Raw genomic sequence first — 24,005 nt, forward strand, 5'->3', positions numbered from 1 at the left:
TCACGTTCAGCCCAAGGACTTCGCGATGAGATGCTGACAGCACTCGGGTTACAGGAGGGTGTCTTCCTGATGAGGTACTTGGGACTACCTCTCTTATCCTCTCGCTTAACAATTGCTGATTGTCGCCCATTATTGATGAAAATTGATAAACGTATTGCTGGTTGGGAGGGTATTGCATTGTCATATGCTGGTAGAGTACAAATTATTAAATCTGTACTCATGGCGTTGAGTTTATACTGGGCTTCAGCGTTCATACTGCCAAAGAAAGTTACCAATGAAATTGAGAAGAGGCTGAGAACTTTCTTGTAGAAAGGGACATCAACCAGTGGATATGCCAAGGTTGCCTGGAAAGACCTGTGCCGGCCGAAGGAGGAGGGAGGCCTAGGATTCAAGGACATCACTCTCTTGAATCGTGCATTAATGGCTAAGAAACTATGTGATATCATCAGGTGCGATAGGACCTCGATATGGGTTACATGGCTCTACCAGGGTCGATTATGAGATACTTCCATCTGGACGATTAGAGAGCATGGAGGATCATGGGGATGGCGAAAACTCCTCCGTTTACGGATCTTCCTCCGAGCTATGGTGGATTATAAAATAGGAGATGGGAGAAGATTCTACCTATTGCAAGACCCATGGCATCATCTAGGGCCTCTTCGTGATACATTCCCACGTGGACCGAGGTTACATAGATTGGAGGAGTCAACAAAACTCTGTACGGTGATTAGTGGAGGAGAGTGGCAGTGGCCCCCTATCACAGATTTTGAGTGTTTGGAAATCACACATGCACTACCCACAATCTATGGAGGAGAGGACCACATTATTTGGAGGTTCGACCATGGGATTCCTACTACTCAGACTCTTTATAGGCTTTTTGATCCGCCTGGACCGAAAGTAGACTGGTCCTCGCTACTTTCGGGATCACTCAAGATTCCACGTCACTTATTCATCCTCTGGCTTGCTATTCTTGGAAAGTTGGCTACGATGGATAAACCATGGCTAGCTCACCTTGGCCCGTGCATTTTATGCAATGAGGGAGCGACGGAGACACACGGTCACTTATTTTTCCAGTGCAGATTTAGTCTTCAGTGTATAACAGAAATTCGGAAAATAGTATGATTCTCGTGGCCCAATAGAGACTAGATGACGGATATTATATGGGCGTCCCGGAGATGGAGAGGTAAGCACATTATTAACATGTCTTACCGAGCACTATTAGCATCATGTGTTTACCACATTTGGAAGGAGAGAAATTTGAGACGATTTGAGCAAACTGAAAGGACTCCCAGCACCATGGCAGTAGTTATTATCGAGGATATCAAGCAGCGGATACATAGTATTACATTACCTAGTTCAGTCAGTACACGATCTTTATTTAGACTTTGGCGTATCCCTTGGCCTGTCGAGGGAGACACCAACTGATGACTTCCACGTTGTACTTTACTACAATGTTATTAATGAAACTTAAATTTACCTAAAAAAAAAGGTGATCCTCTATCACCATACCTATTTGTACTTGTCATGGAGATACTGCATATGGGATTCTTGCAATTAATTGATCAGGATATGAATTTCACATTTCACTGGAAATGTGAAGCATCAAGGGTGTTTCAATTGGGATTTGCTGATGACCTGATATTATTTTGCCGAGCCGACATTGACTCTATCAGAGTATTAAAGAATGGATTGGATCGATTTGCATCATGGTCGGGATTGAGACTCAACATTGAAAAGAGTCATCTCATTATCTCTAAGTCAGCTCAGAATGTGAAAGAGCAATTGCTAGGAATGTTGGGATTCCAGGAAGGCCACCTACCGATGAGATATTTGGGTTTGCCCCTGATTTCTTCCAGAATTGACTATCTCTGATTGCCAACCACTATTGAGAAAGATTGATGAACGTATTAATGGTTGGGAAGGACTAGCACTTTCATATGCGGGGAGAGTGCAACTCATCAAATCGGTTCTTATGGCATTCAGTGTGTACTGGGGTTCCCCTTTCATACTACCAAAAGGAGTCCTCAGGGAGATCGAAAAAAGGTTACGGTCCTTCCTATGGAAAGGTATGGAAAATAATGGATATGGATGACGCATCTAGGGAGATGTACCCTCTGTGACGAGGGTGCAGAGGAGACACATACTCACATATTCTTCCGATGCCGATATAGCAGAGGATGTCTTGCAGCTATACGACATCATATCCGATTTGCTTGGCCGAATCGTGAGTGGAGTAGAGACGTGGAATGGGCATCGAGGAAGTGGAGGGGGAAGCATATTGTTAATGTTGCTTATCGAGCATTACTTGGTGCATGCATATACCATATATGGCGAGAGAGGAATTTGAGAAGGTTCGAGCACACCCATCGGCCGGAAGCTGTATTAGCTACTTGCATCATAGAAGACGTTAGACAGAGGATAATTAGTAGTAATCTTCCCGGTTCTATTAGTACATGTACACTCTATAGACTGTGGCGTATCCCTTGGTCTGTTGGAGGTACACCCATTTGATTGTTGTACTTTGTACTCTTTACCCAATTTTCTTTAATGAATCTTACATTTCCCCAAAAAAAATAATGGATATGCAAAAGTTGCATGGAAAGATGTTTGCAAACCGAAGGAGGAAGGTGGACTTGGACTGAGGGATGTTGGTACCCTTAACCGTGCTCTTATGTGCAAAAAACTATGCGAGGTCATCCGATGTGACAGGACGTCGATATGGGTGGATTGGCTGATTAGTGGACGCTTACGAGATAGTTCAATCTGGACTATACCGGATCATCAGGGGCCATGGGGATGGAGAAAACTCTTGTGTTTGCGTACTTGGATACGATCTATCGTTGAATATCGCATTGGTGATGGGAGTGAATTTTATTTATGGAAGAATCCATGGCACACCCTTGGACCACTCATAGACAGATTCCCACGAGGGCCTTCCAGATTGGGTTTGCATGAGAATGCTACATTGAATTCAGTTATGCAAGAGAATCAATGGCAGTGGCCATTGATTACGGACATGGAGTGCCTAGAGATTATTCACACACTGCCTTGTATCTATGGAGGATCAGATCGGATTATTTGGAGATTTATGAATGGGAGCCCTACCACTCAGGAGCTCTATCGGCTTATGATGCCACCGGGTCCGAAAGTAGACTGGATTTCACTACTTTCAGGCCCTCTGAAGATTCCTCGTCATATGTTCATCCTGTGGCTTGCGATTCTGGAGAAGCTAGCCACAACGGATAAACCATGGTTATCCCACCTTGGGCATTGCGTACTTTGTAATGATGACATGGTCCAATCACATGACCACTTGTTCTTCCACTGCAGATTTAGTAGACGATGCATCAGCACTATACGACGCATGGTATGATTTCAGTGGCCAAATCGGGAATGGACACAAGATATTATATGGGGGGCAAGGAAATGGCGTGGGAAACATATCATCAACATTGCATACCATGCACTATTAGGATCGTGTGTTTATCATATTTGGAAGGAGAGGAACACTAGAAGATTTGAGCAAGTTGAGAACCCTCCTAGCGTGGTAGCAAACTTGATTATGGAAGATATACGGCAGCGCATAATTAGTCTTGAACTCCCTAACTCTGTTAGCACACGTGCATTATATAGGCTATGGCGGATCCCTTGGCCTGTCGAGGGAGACACCTGACGAGGGGCATTGTTGTACCTTGGCATCGTGTGTTGTAAATTTGCTAAGCGTAATAATAACTACAAGTTAGTATAAAAGGGAAACAAACTTGTTTTAATAAAACGGTGCAAAACAGCTAAATTTTGAGCATTCTCAGAATTGGACAAAACTTGACCCAAACGTTGGTCTAGACCCAAGAGTTTGTGTGTTAAATTTTCTAAGCGTAATAATAACTACAAGTTAGTATAAAAGGGAAACAAACTTGTTTTAATAAAACCGTGCAGAACAGCTAACTTTTGAACGTTCTCAGAATTCAACGAAACTTGACCTAATCACAGGTCTAGACCCATCCATTTGTGTTCTAAATTTGCTAAGCGTAATAATAACTACAAGTTAGTATAAAAGGGAAACAAACTTGCTTTAATAAAATCGTGCAAAACAGCTAAATTTTGAACGTTTTCAGAATTCGACGAAACTTGACCCAAATGTTGGTCTAGACCCAAGCATTTGTGTTGTAAATTTGCTAAGCATAATAATAACTACAAGTTAGCATAAAAGGGAAACAAACTTACTTTAATAAAACCGTGCAAAACAGCTAAATTTTGAACGTTCTCAGAATTCGACGAAACCTGTCCCAAACGTTGGTCTAGCCCCAAGCATTAGTGTGGTAAATTTTCTAAACGTAATAATAACTACAAGTTAGTATAAAAGGGAAACAAACTTGTTTTAATAAAACTGTGCAAAACAGTTAACTTTTGAACGTTCACAAAATTCAACGAAACTTTTTTCTTTTTTGGGTAAATGTAAGTTTCATTAAGTAATAAATACAGTACAACAAGATGATCGTCAATCGGTGTCTCCCTCGACAGGCCAAGGGATACGCCAAAGTCTATATAATGCACGTGTACTGATTGACTTAGCTAAGCTAACGCTAAGGATCCTCTGTCTGACGTCATCAGCTATCAAGATACTCAAGGTGCTCGGTGTTCTCTCGGTGTGTTTAAATCGCCTGAAGTTTCTCTCTCGCCAAATATGGTATATGCATGCACCAAGTAAGGCTCGATAAGCTATATTAACTATATGCTTCCCCCTCCATTTCCTCGATGCCCATTCCACATCTCTTGCGCACTCACGATTGGGCCAAGAAAATTGAACTTGTTGTCGTACTGCTGCAAGGCATCGTCTGCTATATCGGCATCGGAAGAACATATGTGTGTGTGTCTCCGCATTACCCTCATCACAAAGGATAGCCTAGATGACTCATCCATGGTTTGTTTGTTGTAGGTAATTTCTCCTGAATAGCTAACCAGAGAATAAAGTTATGTCGCGGAATCTTCAATGAACCCGAGAGTAGTGAATACCGACCTACTTTCGGTCCAGGTGGTCTGAAAAGTCTGTATAGAGATTATGTAGTGGGTCGTCCCTCTAAGAATCTCCAGTTGATCCTGTCATCACCTCCATATATCTGAGGAAGTGTGTAAATGATCTCCATACATTCCAAATCAGTAATAAAAGGCCACTGTCATTGCCCCTCATCAATAACTACTTGAAGTTTGGCGGATTCATCAAGTCCCAAGAGTCTCGGTCCACGTGGGAATCTAGTAATAAGAGGGCCCAAGTGGTGCCACAGGTCCTTCCATAAGAAGAATGAGTTTCCCTCTCCAATAAGAAACTCCGTCATAGGCAGGATGGAGATTCGAAGTCGGAGTAGCTTTCGCCATCCCCATGATCCTCCCTTCTCATTAATTGTCCAAATTGAAGTATCACGTAACCGTCCATGCTTCAACCAATCAACCCAAATAGATGTTCTGTCACATCTGATAACGTCACATAGCTTTTTTGCCATCACGGATAAGGATACCGATATCCTTGATACCTTGGCCTCCTTCTATATTCGGTTTACACACATCCTTCCATGCTACCTTGGCGTAGCCTGATGTATAATTGCCTTTCCACAAAACATTTCTGAGGCGTTTCTCAATTTGTTTAATAATAGTCTTCGGTAAAATGAATGCAGATGCCCAGTAAGTGCTCATTGCTGATAATACAGATTTAATAATTTTGAGCATTTTCAGAATTCGATGAAACTTTACCCAAACGTATGTCTAGACCCAAGAATTTGTGTGTTACATTTCTAAGCGTAATAAGAACTACAAGTTAGTATAAGAGGGAAACAAACTTGCTTTAATAAAACCGTGCAGAACAGTTAAATTTCGAACGTTCTCAAAATTTTACGAAACTTGACCCAAACGCAGATCTAGACCCAAGCATTTGTGTTATACATTTTCTAAGCGTAATAATAACTACAAGTTAGTATAAAAGGGAAACAAACTTGCTTTAATAAAACCGTGCAAAACAGCTAAATTTTGAACGTTCTCAGAATTCGACGAAACCTGTCCCAAGCGTTGGTCTAGACCCAAGAGTTTGTGTGTTAAATTTTCTAAGCATAATAATAACTACAAGTTAGTATAAAAGGGAAACAAACTTGTTTTAATAAAACCATGCAAAACATCTAACTTTTGAACGTTCTCAGAATTCAACGAAACTTGACCCAATCACAGGTGTAGACCCATTCATTTGTGTTATAAATTTTCTAAGCGTAATAATAACTACAAGTTAGTATAAAAGCGAAACAAATTTGCTTTAATAAAACCGTGCAAAACAGCTAAATTTTGAACGTTTCCAGAATTCGATGAAACTTGACCCAAACGTTGGTCACCCAAGCATTTGTGTTGTAAATTTTCTAAGCGTAATAATAACTACAAGTTGGAGGCGGAATCCAACGAGGCGTCATCTACGGGTTACAGATTTGATATTGGAGATGGCAAGGGAAGACCCATTGATGGAAAAATTGGAGTTTCTGCAGCTGGCTTGTCCCGCTCGAAATTAGCGTTTCGCGCAGTCATGGAATCCGAAAAGTCACCCATCCGAAAAGTCGCCTGAGGAAGACGAAGCGACGCCCACTGATCTGGAGGTTGTGGCTATGGCAGACGACAACCGAACGACTGGCGAGGGTGAAGGAGTCATGCCCATCGAAAAAGATCCAAACTTGGATGTGGAAGACGAAGACCTAGTGCGCCGCCCTATTCTAGGGTTTGGTGGCGCAAATCTGAACGAAAACCATGGCGAACGATTGAAATCTTCTTTCAATATGGCTGAATTCCTTCGCCTTGCACACAAGGTGATCGACAAAAACGACCATGAATTAACGGCAGCCCTTGAGGAACTTCGATTAAAATGGGAAATGCGATTTGGCAAGGTTTCCATGTTGCGTTGTTTTCCGCCGGAGAAGATGATGCCAAGGACAACTGTAACTGATTTCCCACCAGCTCGTGCGAGGCGCCAGGCCTACCGGAGTCTCCTGCCGGTGAATACGATGGAGAAGTACTGTACCATATTTTTCATTTATGAAATTTACCATTACCGAAAAAAAAGAATACGATGGAGAAGACGACGGAAACCGATGGGCTGCAACTTGGAAGGAGTCCGATGACAGGAGCAGCGGTTTCCGATGGACTGATGATGAAGGAAGCTTCACAGCCGGCGAAGAGAGTTGCTGGAAACCTCCTCCGGCGAACTGAGGCGGTGCTAACGCAATTTCCGGGCGGTATTGCCGGCGAGTGACGTGGATGGTCGCTGTGAGGTGGCGCTCGGATATGGGGACGTGGAAGATGACGTGGAGCTCAACTCAGCGGCTGACTTGGCAGATGACAATGCAGATGACTTGGTGCAAAGGTTGGATGGACATTCTGCTGACATCAGCATCGCTAGGGCTGATGTCAGCAATGGCAGTGATGACAGTAGGGCTGATGTAAGCAGTGATGCTGCTGCTGATGTCATCAAGGATGTAGGAAAAAACAGCTTCTTGACACCACAATGACAGTGAACGTGGAGTGTGACATGGCGAAGGAAAAATCATTTGTTGCTCCAGTCCAAACGGGATTGTACGTGGGTAACATTCCGTTGAATGCATACCAATTATTGATGATAAAATTGCGCATGCATTTAACCACTCAACGCAAAAGACCCTCAAGTTCATTGCTCCAACACTCAAAATCGAGAGGTGATTGTGAGACCGACGTTAGAGACTATCCGAAACGGGTCTAAGCGCTGGAAAACTACCGCAGTTGGATATTTTTTGGGGAAACGCCCGTACTTTCACCATTCGAAGGAATACGCGGTATCAGTTTGGCCGGGGTTAAGAGACGTAACTGGTACTACTAACGGTTTCTTTTTCTTCCAGTTTAAGTCAGTTGCAGATATGGAAGATATTATTGAAGGAGGGCCGTAGCTGTTTCAGGGGCAGCCTATTGTTTTTCAAAAATGGGAGCTGGGAATGGTTCTAAGGAAACTAAAACATACACAGGTTCCTGTCTGGATCAAATTGCGTCACCTTCCGGTGGAGTTGTGGACGGAGGAGGGACTCAGCATAGTGGCTAGTGGAGTGGGTAAACCTTTATACTCGGATGCGATCACGAGAGCATGCACGAGACTGGATTTCGCTCGTGTATGCGTTATGCTGGATGTGAATTCTAAAATGCCAAAGCACATTATTATTATGATACCGAATGAGGAAGGAGGAGAATTACCGTTCAAAATTGATGTGGAGTATGAATGGCTATCCCCGAGGTGCACTAGCTGTATGACATTAGGACACTCAGCCAAGGAGTGCACTATCAACAAACCCAGATCTATCAAGCCACCGGTTAATGTGTATGTACCCAAAGTGGGAGCACTTCGAGGCCCAGTGGTGACTGAAAGAACAAGAGACCAACCAACACCTCACACTGTGGAGAAGCAGACAGAAGACCGTGGTACCCATCCAACTGCAGCGGGGCCCAGTCGGGAAGAGATGGGTAAAGATATCGTTACTTATAACTCTTTCGATGTGCTACAATTACTTGATAGTGCAGAAGGTTCATCAAGGGGTCCTAATCGAAGCAACCCCGTACCTGGGGACCCATGTTAAACCTTGCCATATGGAATGTACGTGGCCTGAACAAGAGGGATCATCAGCTGGCGGTCAAGGATATCATTGTTGAGTTCAGGTTACACTTTATTGGTCTCCTAGAAACACGTGTTCGCATTAATAACTGTGCTAGTATCCAATCATTTTTTATGCCTCATTGGAAATGGTTTATGGATTATGGCAATATTGGAAATCGGATATGGATTGCTTGGGATTATAATTATGTTGATGTGGATATTATTGAGGTGGGAAACCAGTTTATACACTGTTGTGCCACTATTAGAGCATTACAAGAGTATGTTGATCTTACTATTGTGTATGGTGCTACTGAGGTCTCTGATAGGCGAGAATTATGGGCATCTCTAGATTCCTTAGCTGTACAATGCATTAATATTCCCTGGCTGGTTGGAGGCGACTTCAATGCAGTCAGGGATCTCAGTGAGGTCTGTGGTACGTCGGGAGATATAAGAGTGGCGATGGAGGAATTTAATACGTGCATGCCTACAGAATACTACGCTTTTGCCATTACCGATGCAGGGTAAATGGTACACATGGCATAATCAAAGTGCTAGCCCTCACAACTTGTGGAAGCGACTTGATCGTATGCTAACCAATGATACATGGACTATGCGGTTTCCATCAGTCTTCTATCAATGCCTCACTCCACGGACATCGGATCACTCGCCGATGGTGGTTAAAGGGGATAATCAACAGCGATTTGGAGGTATGTTCCGGTTTGACAACTTCCTTACTCTCTCACTAGATTTTATTCCTAGCCTGCAGAGTATATGGCAACATCAAATAGTGGGAGTGCCTATGTTCTCAGTCACCCGCAAACTCAAGGCACTCAAACCTATTTTTCGAGAACAGAGGAGAAATAAAGGGGATCTTTCTCACAATGTTGAGTTGGCAAGGGGGTTCCTAGAGCAGGCCCAAGTGTTGGTAAGCTCGCACAGACAGGATGAGCTATTTCTTCTGTTGGAGCACTGCAGTCGGCTTGTGTATGCAAAGGCGGCCGAATTGGAGAGGATCATGCTGCAGCAGAGGGCAAAGATGGAATGGATGAAGGGTGGTGACCAGTGTTCCAGAGTGTTCTTTCCTAAAATTGCCCAAAGACGGACAGCTAGACGAATCTTGCAAATTAATGATGCCCAAGGAATTACAATTACGGAACCAAATGCAGTCATACATGAATTTATCTCCTATTATCAATCCTTGCTAGGGGGAGACAGGCGTCAGAGGGTGATGGACCTTCGGTTTCTTCGGCCTTGGGCGAGGCATATCATAACAACTGAGGAGGCAGGCCACCTACTTGAACCGTTCAGTGCAGAGGATATAAAAAAAGCTGTTTTTGACATCGGCGAGGATAGAGCACCTGGACCTGATGGGTATTCATCAGGCTTCTATAAAAACGCCTGGCCGGTGGTGGGACAGGAGGTAACGAAGGCAGGTATTGGAGTTCTTTTCTACGGGGAAGCTTCTTAAGCAAATTAATAGCACAATATTAACGGTTATCCCCAAGGTACACTTTCCCACGTTTGTTGCAGATTTTCGACCTATCTCCTGTGGTAACGTACTTTATAAAATCATTGCTAAACTTATTGTCCAAAACTTGAGTGTGGTTTAGGACAAGATTATCAGCCCCTGCCAGGCAGCGTTTGTCCCTAGCCGGAGCATAGGGGACAATGTTATGTTAGCACAGGAACTCTTCACTAGTTATATCAGGCCCGACTCCCACCGAGATGTGCTTTGAAAGTTGATATTCAGAAGGCGTATGACACTGTCGAGTGGGATTTCTTGCTATCGGTGCTTCAGCTATTCGGTTTCCCAGAGATATTCAGTCAATGGATTGAGGAGTGTATCAGCTCACCTTCCTTTTCGGTAGGGATGAACGGAAAGCCACATGGATGTTTTGCGGGTGCCAGAGGGCTTCGACAGGGCGACCCGTTATCGCCATATCTCTTCGTCCTTGTGATGGAGGTTCTACACATGGGAATACTACAGCTGATCGAGCAGGACATGAACTTCGCATTCCATTGGAAGTGTGACGATCTTAGAATCTTCCAACTGGGGTTTGCTGATGGCTTACTCCTATTCTGCCGAGCTAATACTGAATCTGTTCGGGCCTTCAAATCCGGATTGGATAGATTTGCTGATTGGTCGGGGCTACGCCTCAATGTTGAAATAAGCCATATCATCATATCCCGATCAGCCCAGAATATACGAGAGGAGCTGCTTGCGGTGTTGGGGTTTCAGGAAGGCCACTTACCGATGAGGTATTTGGGTCTACCATTGATCTCTTCTCAATTATCTATCGCCGCCTGCCAACCATTACTGAGTAAGATCGATGCACGTATCAATGGTTGGGACGGATTGGCACTGTCATATGCGGGCAGGGTACAAATCATTAAGTCTGTTCTTGTGGCTCTGGGTGTCTATTGGGCTTCGGCATTTATTTTGCCAAAAGGGGTCATTAAAGACATTGAGAAGCGATTGCGAGCTTTCTTATGGAGAGGTACGGGAAATAGTGGATACCCTAAAGTTGCATGGAAGGAGATTTGCAAACCGAAGGAGGAGGGAGGCCTTGGCCTTAAGATATGGGTACTCTTAATCAAGCATTGATGTGCAAAAAGCTTTGTGAAGTCATCCGATGTGATAGGATTTCTATCTGGGTCGAGTGGCTGCGGCATGACCGCCTACAAGATGATTCGATATGGACTATCCCGGAGAATCGTGGGCCATGGGGATGGAGAAAAATTTTGCAGTTGAGAGGCTGGTTACGCTCAGTGGTGGAATATCATATTGGTGATGGGAGTGATTTTTTCTTATGGAAGGATCCCTGACATCACCTTGGGCCCCTCCTTGACAGATTTCCGTGGGGACCCAACAGTCTGGGATTGCATGAGTCTACCATGTTAAGCTCGGTTATCTGTGAGGGCCATTGGCACTAGCCATTGATCACGGACATGGAATGCGTGGAGATTACACACATGCTGCCTCGGATCCATGGGGGTACAGATCGTATTATATGGAAAGGTCCGAGTGGGAAACCCACTACCCAGGAGTTCTATCGGGCTATGATACCAGCAGGACCGAAAGTAGGTTGGATTTCACTAATTTCGGGTTCTTTGAAGATCCCGCGACATTTGTTTATCCTTTGGCTAGCTATCCTGGAGAAGCTCGCAACGACGGATAAACCATGGCTTTCCCATCTTGGGTGCTGCATGCTGTGCAATGAAGACATGGTGCAGTCACATAACCACCTGTTCTTCCACTGTAGATTTAGTAGAAGATGCCTCAGTAGTATTCGGCGCATTGTACGATTCCAGTGGCCTAATAGGGATTGGGTCAGAGATGTTGAATGGGGTGCAAGAAAATGGCGTGGGAAGCACATCATCAATATATCCTACAGATGCCTGCTTGGATCGTGTGTATACCTTATTTGGAGGGAGAGGAACCTGAGACGTTTTGAGCACGAGGAGAGGCCCCCAAGTGTAGTGGCCAACTTAATAGTAGAAGATGTTCGGCAACGTATACTGAGTATTAAGCTACCTAGCTCTATTAGCACATGTGCCTTTTATAGACTGTGGCATATCCCTTGGCCTGTCGAGTGAAGCGCCTAATGAGGGACACTGTTGTACTATACTTCTCTTTTTTTAATGAAAATTACACTTACCCAAAAAAAGAAAAAATAACTACAAGTTAGCATAAAAGGAAAATAAACTTGCTTTAATAAAACCGTGCAAAACAGCTAACTTTTGAACGTTCTCAGAATTCGACGAATGACCCAATCGCAGGTCTAGACCCATCCATTTGTGTTGTAAATTTGCTAAGCGTAATAATAACTACAAGTTAGTATAAAAGGGAAACAAACTTGCTTTAATAAAACCGTGCAAAAATAGCAAAATTTTGAACGTTCTCAGAATTCGACGAAACTTGACCCAAACGTTGGTCTAGACCCAAGCATTTGTATTGTAAATTTGCTAAGCGTAATAATAATTAAAAGTTAGTTTAAAAGGGAAACAAACTTTGTTTAATAAAACCGTGCAAAACAGCAAAATTTCAGAATTCGACGAAACTTGACCCAAACGTTGGTCTAGACCCAAGCATTTGTGTTGTAAATTTGCTAAGCATAATAATAACTACAAGTTAGTATAAAAGGGAAACAAACTTGTTTTAATAAAACCGTGCAAAACAGCTAAATTTTGAGCATTCTCAGAATTCGACGAAACTTGACCCAAACGTAGATCTAGACCCAAGCATTTGTGTTATACATTTGCTAAGCGTAATAATAACTACAAGTTAGTATAAAAGGGAAACAAACTTGCTTTAATAAAACCGTGAAAACAGCTAAATTTTGAACGTTCTCAGAATTCGACGAAACCTGTCCCAAACGTTGGTCTAGACCCAAGCATTTGTATGGTAAATTTGCTAAGCGTAATAAAAACTACAAGTTAGTATAAAAGGGAAACAAACTTGTTTTAATAAGACCATGCAAAACAACTAACTTTTAAACGTTATAAGAATTCAACGAAACCTGTCCCAAACGTTGGTATAGACCCAAGAGTTTGTGTGTTAAATTTTCTAAGCGTAATAATAACTACAAGTTAGTATAAAAGGAAAACAAACTTGTTTTAATATAACCGTGCAAAACAGCTAACTTTTGAACGTTCTTAGAATTCAACGAAACATGACCCAATCGCAGGTCTAGACCCATCCATTTGTGTTGTAAATTTGCTAAGCGTAATAATAACTACAAGTTAGTATAAAAGCGAAACAAACTTGCTTTAATAAAACCATGCAAAACAGCTAAATTTTGATCGTTTTCAGAATTCGATGAAACTTGACCCAAACATTGGTCTAGACCCAAGCATTTGTGTTGTAAATTTGTAAAGCGTAATAATAACTACAAGTTTGCATAAAAGAAAAACAAACTTGCTTTAATAAAACCGTGCAAAACAGCTAACTTTTGAACGCTCTCAGAATTCGACGAAACTTGACCCAATCGCAGGTCTAGACCCATCCATTTGTGTTATAAATTTGCTAAGCGTAATAATAACTACAAGTTAGTATAAAAGGGAAACAAACTTGCTTTAATAAACCCGTGCAAAATAGCTAAATTTTGAACATTCTCAGAATTCGACGAAATTTGACCCAAAATGTTGGTCTAGACCCATCCATTTGTGTTGTAAATTTGCTAAGCGTAATAATAATTACAAGTTACGTTAAAAGGGAAACAAACTTTGTTTAATAAAACCGTGCAAAACAACTAAATTTTGAACGTTCTCAGAATTCGACGAAACTTGACCCAAACGTTGGTCTAGACCCAAGCATTTGTGTTATAAATTTGCTAAGCGTAATAATAACTACAAGTTAGTATAAAAGGGAAACAAACTTGTTTTAATAAAACCGTGCAAAACAGCTAAATTTTGAACGTTCTCAGAATTCGACGAAACCTGTCCCACACGTTGGTCTAGACCCAAGAGTTTGTGTGTTAAATTTTCTAAGCGTAATAATAACTACAAGTTAGTATAAAAGCGAAACAACAACCGTGCAAAACAGCTAACTTTTGAACGTTCTCATAATTCAACGAAACTTTACCTAATCGATGGTCTAGACCTATCTACTTGTGTTCTAAATTTACTAAGCGTAATAATAACTACAAGTTAGTATAAAAGGGAAACAAACTTGCTTTAATAAAACCATGCAAAATAGCTAAATTTTGAACGTTCTCAGAATTCGACGAAACTTGACCCAAACGTTGGTCTAGGCCCAAGCATTTGTGTTGTAAATTTGCTAAGCGTAATAATAAATACAAGTTAGTTTAAAAGGGAAACAAACTTTGTTTAATAAAACCGTGCAAAACAGCTAAATTTTGAACGTTCTAAGAATTCGACGAAACTTGACCCAAACGTTGGTCTAGACCCAAGCATTTGTGTTGTAAATTTGCTAAGCGTAATAATAACTACAAGTTAGTACAAAAGGGAAACAAACTTGTTTTAATAAAACCGTGCAAAACAGCTAAATTTTGAGCATTCTCAGAATTGCACGAAACTTGACCCAAACGTTAGTCTAGACCCAAGAGTTTGTGTGTTAAATTTTCTAAGCGCAATAATAACTACAAGTTAGTATAAAAGGGAAACAAACTTGTTTTAATAAAACTGTGCAAAACAGTTAATTTTTGAACGTTCACAGAATTCAACGAAACGTGACCCAATCGTAGGTCTAGACCCAAGAATATGTGTGGTAAATTTCTCGAAGCGTAATAATACCTACAAGTTAGTATAAAATGGAAACAAACTTGTTTTAATAAAACCGTGCAAAACAGCTAAATTTTGAGCATTCTCAAAATTCGACGAAACTTGACCCAAACGTATGTCTAGACCCAAGAATTTGTGTGTTAAATTTCTAAGCGTAATAAGAACTATAAGTTAGTATAAAACGGAAACAAACTTACTTTAATAAAACCGTGCAAAACAGCTAAATTTTGAACATTCTCAAAATTTTACGAAACTTGACCCAAACGTGGATCTAAACCCAAGCATTTGTGTTATACATTTGCTAAGCGTAATAATAACTACAAGTTAGTATAAAAGGGAAACAAACTTGCTTGTTTATCCACAACGTGCAGAATATTTGGCATCATGAGATTGTTGGTATTCCTATGTATGCTGTGACACGTAAACTGAAGGCACTTAAACCAGTCTTTAGACTACAAAGGAGAAGTAAGGGAGATTTGACGATGAATGTCCAACTAGCCAAAGGTTTTCTTGATGAGGCACAACAGTTGGTGAGCTCTAACAGACAAAATGAGCGATATTTACTTCTGGAGCATTGTTGTCGAGTCGTTTATGCTAAAGCGGCAAAACTTGAACAAATTATGCTGCAACAGAGAGCCAAGATTCAGTGGATGAAAGACGGAGACCAATGTTCCCGGGTTTTCTTTCGTAAAATTGCACAGAGACGAGTAATGAGAAGAATCTTACAGATCAATGATGAGAATGGTTTCACACACACGGATCTCGGGGAAGTCGCCCATGAGTTTGTCTCATACTATCAGAACCTCTTAGGAGGCACCAGAAGACGGCTGTCAGTGGATATTCGTTATCTTAGACCGTGGGCAAGGCACTGTATCACTGATGAGGAAGCTAATCAATTACTCCTTCCACTCTCGGCGGATGATGTGAAGCAAGCAGTGTTCGATATTGCTGATGACAAGGCACCGGGACCTGATGGTTACTCGTCAAGGTTTTTCAAGGCGGCTTGGCCTGTGGTTGGGGAAGAAGTTACGAGGGCGGTACTAGATTTCTTTTCTACCGGAAAACTTCTGAAGCAGATCAACTCCACGATCTTGGCCCTGATCCCAAAGGTACATACTCCTATGTCGGTTAATGATTTTAGACCAATTTCATGCTGCAATGTTTTATACAAGATCATTGCGAAACTACTCGTCCAAAAAATTAGTGTGCTACTGGACAAGATAGTTAGCCCATGTCAGACAGCTTTTATTCTGGGAAGAAGCATTGGGGACAACATTATGTTAGCCCAGGAATTATTCTCGAGATATAACCAGATGCGCCCCCCGCGATGCGCACTTAAAGTGGATATCAGGAAGGCCTATGATACGGTGGAGTGGGACTTCCTGTTAGCAGTTTTGCAGTTGTTCGGGTTTCCACCTACGTTTACAAGGTGGATTGAGGAGTGTGTTTCCACGACATCATTCTCGATTGGGCAATGGAAAACCTCATGGTTCTTTGCTGGAGCGAGAGGACTACGACAGGGAGACCCACTTTCTCCTTATCTGTTTGTTCTTGTTATGGAAGCTTTACATCTGGGATTCTTGCAACGAATTGAACAAGACATCCAATTCACTTATCATTGGAAGTGTGAGAGTTCTAAGGTTTTTCAGATGGGATTTGCAGACGACCTCCTCTTACTATGCAGAGCTGACTTAGACTCCATCAGAGTCTTCAAAGAGGGATTGGACTGGTTTGCGGAGTTGTCGGGCCTTCGGTTGAATGTCCAAAAAAGTCACTTAATCATTTCACGTTCGGCTCAAAATTTGAAGGACCAGATGTTGGATATTTTGGGCTTTCTGGAGGGCCACCTTCCAATGAGGTACCTGGGTCTTCCCTTAATCTCGTCTAGGTTGACCATATCTGATTGCCAACCGCTTATCTCAAAAATTGATGCACGTATTAATGGATGGGAAGGGATTTCATTATCATATGCTGGGCGGGTACAAGTCATCAAATCTGTGCTTTCAACATTGAGCTTATATTGGGCTTTTGCATTCATATTACCTAAGAAAGTCATCAATGAAATTGAGAAGAGGTTGAGGACTTTCCTATGGAAGGGTACGACGTCTAGTGGGTACGCTAAGGTAGCCTGGAAAGATGTGTGTCGACCGATGGATGAGGGGGGACTTGGGTTCAAGGACATCTCCACCTTGAATCGCGCATTAATGAGCAAGAAATTATGTGATGTTATCCAGTGTGACAGGACATCCATATGGGTTCAGTGGCTCTACCAAGACCGATTACGTGAGAGATCAATTTGGACTATCCGTGAACATGGAGGTTCTTGGGGATGGCGAAAAATACTCAGGCTTCGTCCTTTCCTTCGCGCTATCGTGGATTACCAGATTGGAAATGGAGACAGATTCTTTGTTTGGCAGGATCCGTGGCATCACTTAGGTCCACTTATCAAGTGATTCCCTCAAGGTCCTCGCCATCTTAGACTTGAAGAATCAGCAAAACTCAGCTTGGTGATTTCAGCAGGAGAATGGCAATGGCCTACCATCACTGACTTTGAATGTTTAGAAATCACACATAACCTACTGCTTATTTTCGGAGGAGAGGATCGGGTGGTGTGGAGATGTGACGAAGGGCATCCTACTACTCAGGCCCTCTACCGATTATTCACTCACCCCGAGCCGAAAGTAGGATGGTCTTCACTACTTTTGGGCTCCTTGAAGATTCCTCGTCATTCGTTCATCTTATGGCTAGCAATCCTTGGCAAACTACCTACCACAGACAAATCATGGCTATCTCACCTGGGGGTGTGCATATTGTGCGATGAGGGGGCTACGGAATCTCATCCACATTTATTCTTCCGATGCAGATTTAGTCGTCAGTGCCTTTATGAGATTCGCAGAAGGATTCGCTTTCACTGGCCCAATAGAGATTGGGCAACAGATATTGAATGGGCGACACGGAAATGGAGAGGTAAGCACATTATTATAGAGCTTACCGTACACTACTGGCAGCGTGTGTCTACCACATATGGAAGGAGAGGAACTTGAGGAGATTTGATCATACTGAGCGGACACCGGCCACATTGAGCATCCTAATCATCAATGACGTCAGACAGAGGATTCTTAGGGTTGATTTAGCATCGTCAGTCAGTACACGAGCATTGTATAGATTATGGCGTATCCCTTGGGTAGAGGGAGAAACCAGTTGATAATCCCATGTTGTACTGTACCAAACGTATGTCTAGACCCAAGAATTTGTGTGTTAAATTTCTAAGCGTAATAAGAACTATAAGTTAGTATAAAAGGGAAACAAACTTACTTTAATAAAACCGTGCAGAACAGCTAAATTTTTGAACATTCTCAAAATTTTACGAAACTTGACCCAAGCGTAGATCTAGACCCAAGCATTTGTGTTATACATTTGCTAAGCGTAATAATAACTACAAGTTAGTATAAAAGGGAAACAAACTTGCTTTAATAAAACCGTGCAAACCAGCTAAATTTTGAACGTTCTCAGAATTCGACGAAACATGTCCCAATCGTTGGTCTAGACCCAAGAGTTTGTGTGTTAAATTTTCTAAGCGCAATAATAACTACAAGTTAGTATAAAAGGGAAACAAACTTGTTTTAATAAAACCGTGCAAAACAGTTAACTTTTGAACGTTCATAGAATTCAACGAAACGTGACCCAATCGTAGGTCTAGACCCAAGAATATGTGTGGTAAATTTCTCGAAGCGTAATAATACCTACAAGTTAGTATAAAATGGAAACAAACTTGTTTTAATAAAACCGTGCAAAACAGCTAAATTTTGAGCATTCTCAAAATTCGACGAAACTTGACCCAAACGTATGTCTAGACCCAAGAATTTGTGTGTTAAATTTCTAAGCATAATAAGAACTACAAGTTAGTATAAAAGGAAAACAAACTTACTTTAATAAAACCGTGCAGAACAGCTAAATTTTGAACGTTCTCAAAATTTTACGAAACTTGACCCAAACCAAGCATTTGTGTTATACATTTGCTAAGCGTAATAATAACTACAAGTTAGTATAAAAGGGAAACAAACTTGCTTTAATAAAACCGTGCAAAACAGCTAAATTTTGAACGTTCTCAGAATTCGACGAAACCTGTCCCAATCGTTGGTCTAGACCCAAGAGTTTGTGTGTTAAATTTTCTAAGAGTAATAATAACTACAAGTTAGTATAAAAGGGAAACAAAATTGTTTTAATAAAATCGTGTAAAACAGCTAACTGTTGAACGTTCTTAGAATTCAACGAAACTTGACCCAATCGCAGGTCTAGACCCATCCATTTATGCTGTAAATTTGCTAAGCGTAATAATAACTACAAGTTAGTATAAAATTGAAACAAACTTGCTTTAATAAAACCGTGCAAAACAGCTAAATTTTGAACGTTCTCAGAATTCGACGAAACTTGACCCAAACGTTGGTCTAGACCCAAGCATTTGTGTTTTAAATTTGCTAAGCGTAATAATAACTACAAGTTAGTATAAAAGGGAAACAAACTTGTTTTAAAAAAACCGTGCAAAACAGCTAAATTTTGAACGTTCTCAGAATTCGACGAAACCTGTCCCACACGTTGGTCTAGACCCAAGAGTTTGTGTGTTAAATTTTCTAAGTGTAATAATAACTACAAGTTAGTATACAAGCGAAACAAACTTGTTTTAATATAACCGTGCAAAACCGCTAACTTTTGAACATTCTCATAATTCAACGAAACTTTACCTAATCGATGGTCTAGACCTATCTATTTGTGTTCTAAATTTGCTAAGCGTAATAATAACTACAAGTTAGTATAAAAGGGAAACAAACTTGCTTTAATAAAACCATGCAAAATAGCTAAATTTTGAACGTTCTCAGAATTCGACGAAACTTGACCCAAACGTTGGTCTAGGCCCAAGCATTTGTGTTGTAAATTTGCTAAGCGTAATAATAAATACAAGTTAGTTTAAAAGGGAAACAAACTTTGTTTAATAAAACCGTGCAAAACAGCTAAATTTTGAACGTTCTCATAATTCGACGAAACTTGACCCAAATGTTGGTCTAGACCCAAGCATTTGTGTTGTAAATTTGCTAATCGTAATAATAACTACAAGTTAGTACAAAAGGGAAACAAACTTGTTTTAATAAAACCGTGCAAAACAGCTAAATTTTGAGCATTCTCAGAATTGCACGAAACTTGACCCAAACGTTAGTCTAGACCCAAGAGTTTGTGTGTTAAATTTTCTAAGCGCAATAATAACTACAAGTTAGTATAAAAGGGAAACAAACTTGTTTTAATAAAACCGTGCAAAACAGTTAACTTTTGAACGTTCATAGAATTCAACGAAACGTGACCCAATCGTAGGTCTAGACCCAAGAATATGTGTGGTAAATTTCTCGAAGCGTAATAATACCTACAAGTTAGTATAAAATGGAAACAAACTTGTTTTAATAAAACCGTGCAAAACAGCTAAATTTTGAGCATTCTCAAAATTCGACGAAACTTGACCCAAACGTATGTCTAGACCCAAGAATTTGTGTGTTAAATTTCTAAGCGTAATAAGAACTACAAGTTAGTATAAAAGAAAAACAAACTTACTTTAATAAAACCGTGCAGAACAGCTAAATTTTGAACGTTCTCAAAATTTTACGAAACTTGACCCAAACCAAGCATTTGTGTTATACATTTGCTAAGCGTAATAATAACTACAAGTTAGTATAAAAGGGAAACAAACTTGCTTTAATAAAACCGTGCAAAACAGCTAAATTTTGAACGTTCTCAGAATTCGACGAAACCTGTCCCAATCGTTGGTCTAGACCCAAGAGTTTGTGTGTTAAATTTTCTAAGAGTAATAATAACTACAAGTTAGTATAAAAGGGAAACAAAATTGTTTTAATAAAATCGTGTAAAACAGCTAACTGTTGAACGTTCTTAGAATTCAACGAAACTTGACCCAATCGCAGGTCTAGACCCATCCATTTATGCTGTTAATTTGCTAAGCGTAATAATAACTACAAGTTAGTATAAAATTGAAACAAACTTGCTTTAATAAAACCGTGCAAAACAGCTAAATTTTGAACGTTCTCAGAATTCGACGAAACTTGACCCAAACGTATGTCTAGACCCAAGAATTTGTGTGTTAAATTTCTAAGCGTAATAAGAACTACAAGTTAGTATAAAAGGGAAACAAACTTACTTTAATAAAACCGTGCAGAACAGCTAAATTTTGAACGTTCTCAGAATTCGACGAAACCTGTCCCACACGTTGGTCTAGACCCAAGAGTTTGTGTGTTAAATTTTCTAAGTGTAATAATAACTACAAGTTAGTATACAAGCGAAACAAACTTGTTTTAATATAACCGTGCAAAACCGCTAACTTTTGAACATTCTCATAATTCAACGAAACTTTACCTAATCGATGGTCTAGACCTATCTATTTGTGTTCTAAATTTGCTAAGCGTAATAATAACTACAAGTTAGTATAAAAGGGAAACAAACTTGCTTTAATAAAACCATGCAAAATAGCTAAATTTTGAATGTTCTCAGAATTCGACGAAACTTGACCCAAACGTTGGTCTAGGCCCAAGCATTTGTGTTGTAAATTTGCTAAGCGTAATAATAAATACAAGTTAGTTTAAAAGGGAAACAAACTTTGTTTAATAAAACCGTGCAAAACAGCTAAATTTTGAACGTTCTCATAATTCGACGAAACTTGACCCAAACGTTGGTCTAGACCCAAGCATTTGTGTTGTAAATTTGCTAATCGTAATAATAACTACAAGTTAGTACAAAAGGGAAACAAACTTGTTTTAATAAAACCGTGCAAAACAGCTAAATTTTGAGCATTCTCAGAATTGCACGAAACTTGACCCAAACGTTAGTCTAGACCCAAGAGTTTGTGTGTTAAATTTTCTAAGCGCAATAATAACTACAAGTTAGTATAAAAGGGAAACAAACTTGTTTTAATAAAACCGTGCAAAACAGTTAACTTTTGAACGTTCATAGAATTCAACGAAACGTGACCCAATCGTAGGTCTAGACCCAAGAATATGTGTGGTAAATTTCTCGAAGCGTAATAATATCTACAAGTTAGTATAAAATGGAAACAAACTTGTTTTAATAAAACCATGCAAAACAGCTAAATTTTGAGCATTCTCAAAATTCGACGAAACTTGACCCAAACGTATGTCTAGACCCAAGAATTTGTGTGTTAAATTTCTAAGCGTAATAAGAACTACAAGTTAGTATAAAAGAAAAACAAACTTACTTTAATAAAACCGTGCAGAACAGCTAAATTTTGAACGTTCTCAAAATTTTACGAAACTTGACCCAAACCAAGCATTTGTGTTATACATTTGCTAAGCGTAATAATAACTACAAGTTAGTATAAAAGGGAAACAAACTTGCTTTAATAAAACCGTGCAAAACAGCTAAATTTTGAACGTTCTCAGAATTCGACGAAACCTGTCCCAATCGTTGGTCTAGACCCAAGAGTTTGTGTGTTAAATTTTCTAAGAGTAATAATAACTACAAGTTAGTATAAAAGGGAAACAAAATTGTTTTAATAAAATCGTGTAAAACAGCTAACTGTTGAACGTTCTTAGAATTCAACGAAACTTGACCCAATCGCAGGTCTAGACCCATCCATTTATGTTGTAAATTTGCTAAGCGTAATAATAACTACAAGTTAGTATAAAATTGAAACAAACTTGCTTTAATAAAACCGTGCAAAACAGCTAAATTTTGAACGTTCTCAGAATTCGACGAAACTTGACCCAAACGTTGGTCTAGACCCAAGCATTTGTGTTTTAAATTTGCTAAGCGTAATAATAACTACAAGTTAGTATAAAAGGGAAACAAACTTGTTTTAAAAAAACCGTGCAAAACAGCTAAATTTTGAACGTTCTCAGAATTCGACGAAACCTGACCCACACGTTGGTCTAGACCCAAGAGTTTGTGTGTTAAATTTTCTAAGTGTAATAATAACTACAAGTTAGTATACAAGCGAAACAAACTTGTTTTAATATAACCGTGCAAAACCGCTAACTTTTGAACATTCTCATAATTCAACGAAACTTTACCTAATCGATGGTCTAGACCTATCTATTTGTGTTCTAAATTTGCTAAGCGTAATAATAACTATAAGTTAGTATAAAAGGGAAACAAACTTGCTTTAATAAAACCATGCAAAATAGCTAAATTTTGAACGTTCTCAGAATTCGACGAAACTTGACCCAAACGTTGGTCTAGGCCCAAGCATTTGTGTTGTAAATTTGCTAAGCGTAATAATAAATACAAGTTAGTTTAAAAGGGAAACAAACTTTGTTTAATAAAACCGTGCAAAACAGCTAAATATTGAACGTTCTCATAATTCGACGAAACTTGACCCAAATGTTGGTCATTTGTGTTGTAAATTTGCTAATCGTAATAATCACTACAAGTTAGTACAAAAGGGAAACAAACTTGTTTTAATAAAACCGTGCAAAACAGCTAAATTTTGAGCATTCTCAGAATTGCACGAAACTTGACCCAAACGTTAGTCTAGACCCAAGAGTTTGTGTGTTAAATTTTCTAAGCGCAATAATAACTACAAGTTAGTATAAAAGGGAAACAAACTTGTTTTAATAAAACCGTGCAAAACAGTTAACTTTTGAACGTTCATAGAATTCAACGAAACGTGACCCAATCGTAGGTCTAGACCCAAGAATATGTGTGGTAAATTTCTCGAAGCGTAATAATACCTACAAGTTAGTATAAAATGGAAACAAACTTGTTTTAATAAAACCGTGCAAAACAGCTAAATTTTGAGCATTCTCAAAATTCGACGAAACTTGACCCAAACGTATGTCTAGACCCAAGAATTTGTGTGTTAAATTTCTAAGCGTAATAAGAACTACAAGTTAGTATAAAAGAAAAACAAACTTACTTTAATAAAACCGTGCAGAACAGCTAAATTTTGAACGTTCTCAAAATTTTACGAAACTTGACCCAAACCAAGCATTTGTGTTATACATTTGCTAAGCGTAATAATAACTACAAGTTAGTATAAAAGGGAAACAAACTTGCTTTAATAAAACCGTGCAAAACAGCTAAATTTTGAACGTTCTCAGAATTCGACGAGACC

The 24,005-nt window shown here is 40.0% G+C and overlaps 1 protein-coding gene across 1 annotated transcript; it reads left to right on the top strand.

The window, feature by feature from the left end:
• Positions 1-8,791: 8,791 nt before the first annotated feature.
• Positions 8,792-10,106, top strand: LOC105179744 (uncharacterized). The gene is made up of 2 exons (XM_011103386.2): positions 8,792-9,064; positions 9,159-10,106. Exons 1-2 carry the CDS (start codon positions 8,792-8,794, stop codon positions 10,104-10,106), a joined length of 1,221 nt encoding a protein of 406 aa, XP_011101688.2.
• The last annotated feature ends 13,899 nt before the right edge of the window (positions 10,107-24,005 follow it).

The sequence above is a fragment of the Sesamum indicum genome, linkage group LG11 (genome assembly GCF_026168435.1).
Source record: "Sesamum indicum cultivar Baizhima isolate 11 linkage group LG11, ASM2616843v1, whole genome shotgun sequence".
NCBI lineage: Eukaryota > Viridiplantae > Streptophyta > Magnoliopsida > Lamiales > Pedaliaceae > Sesamum > Sesamum indicum.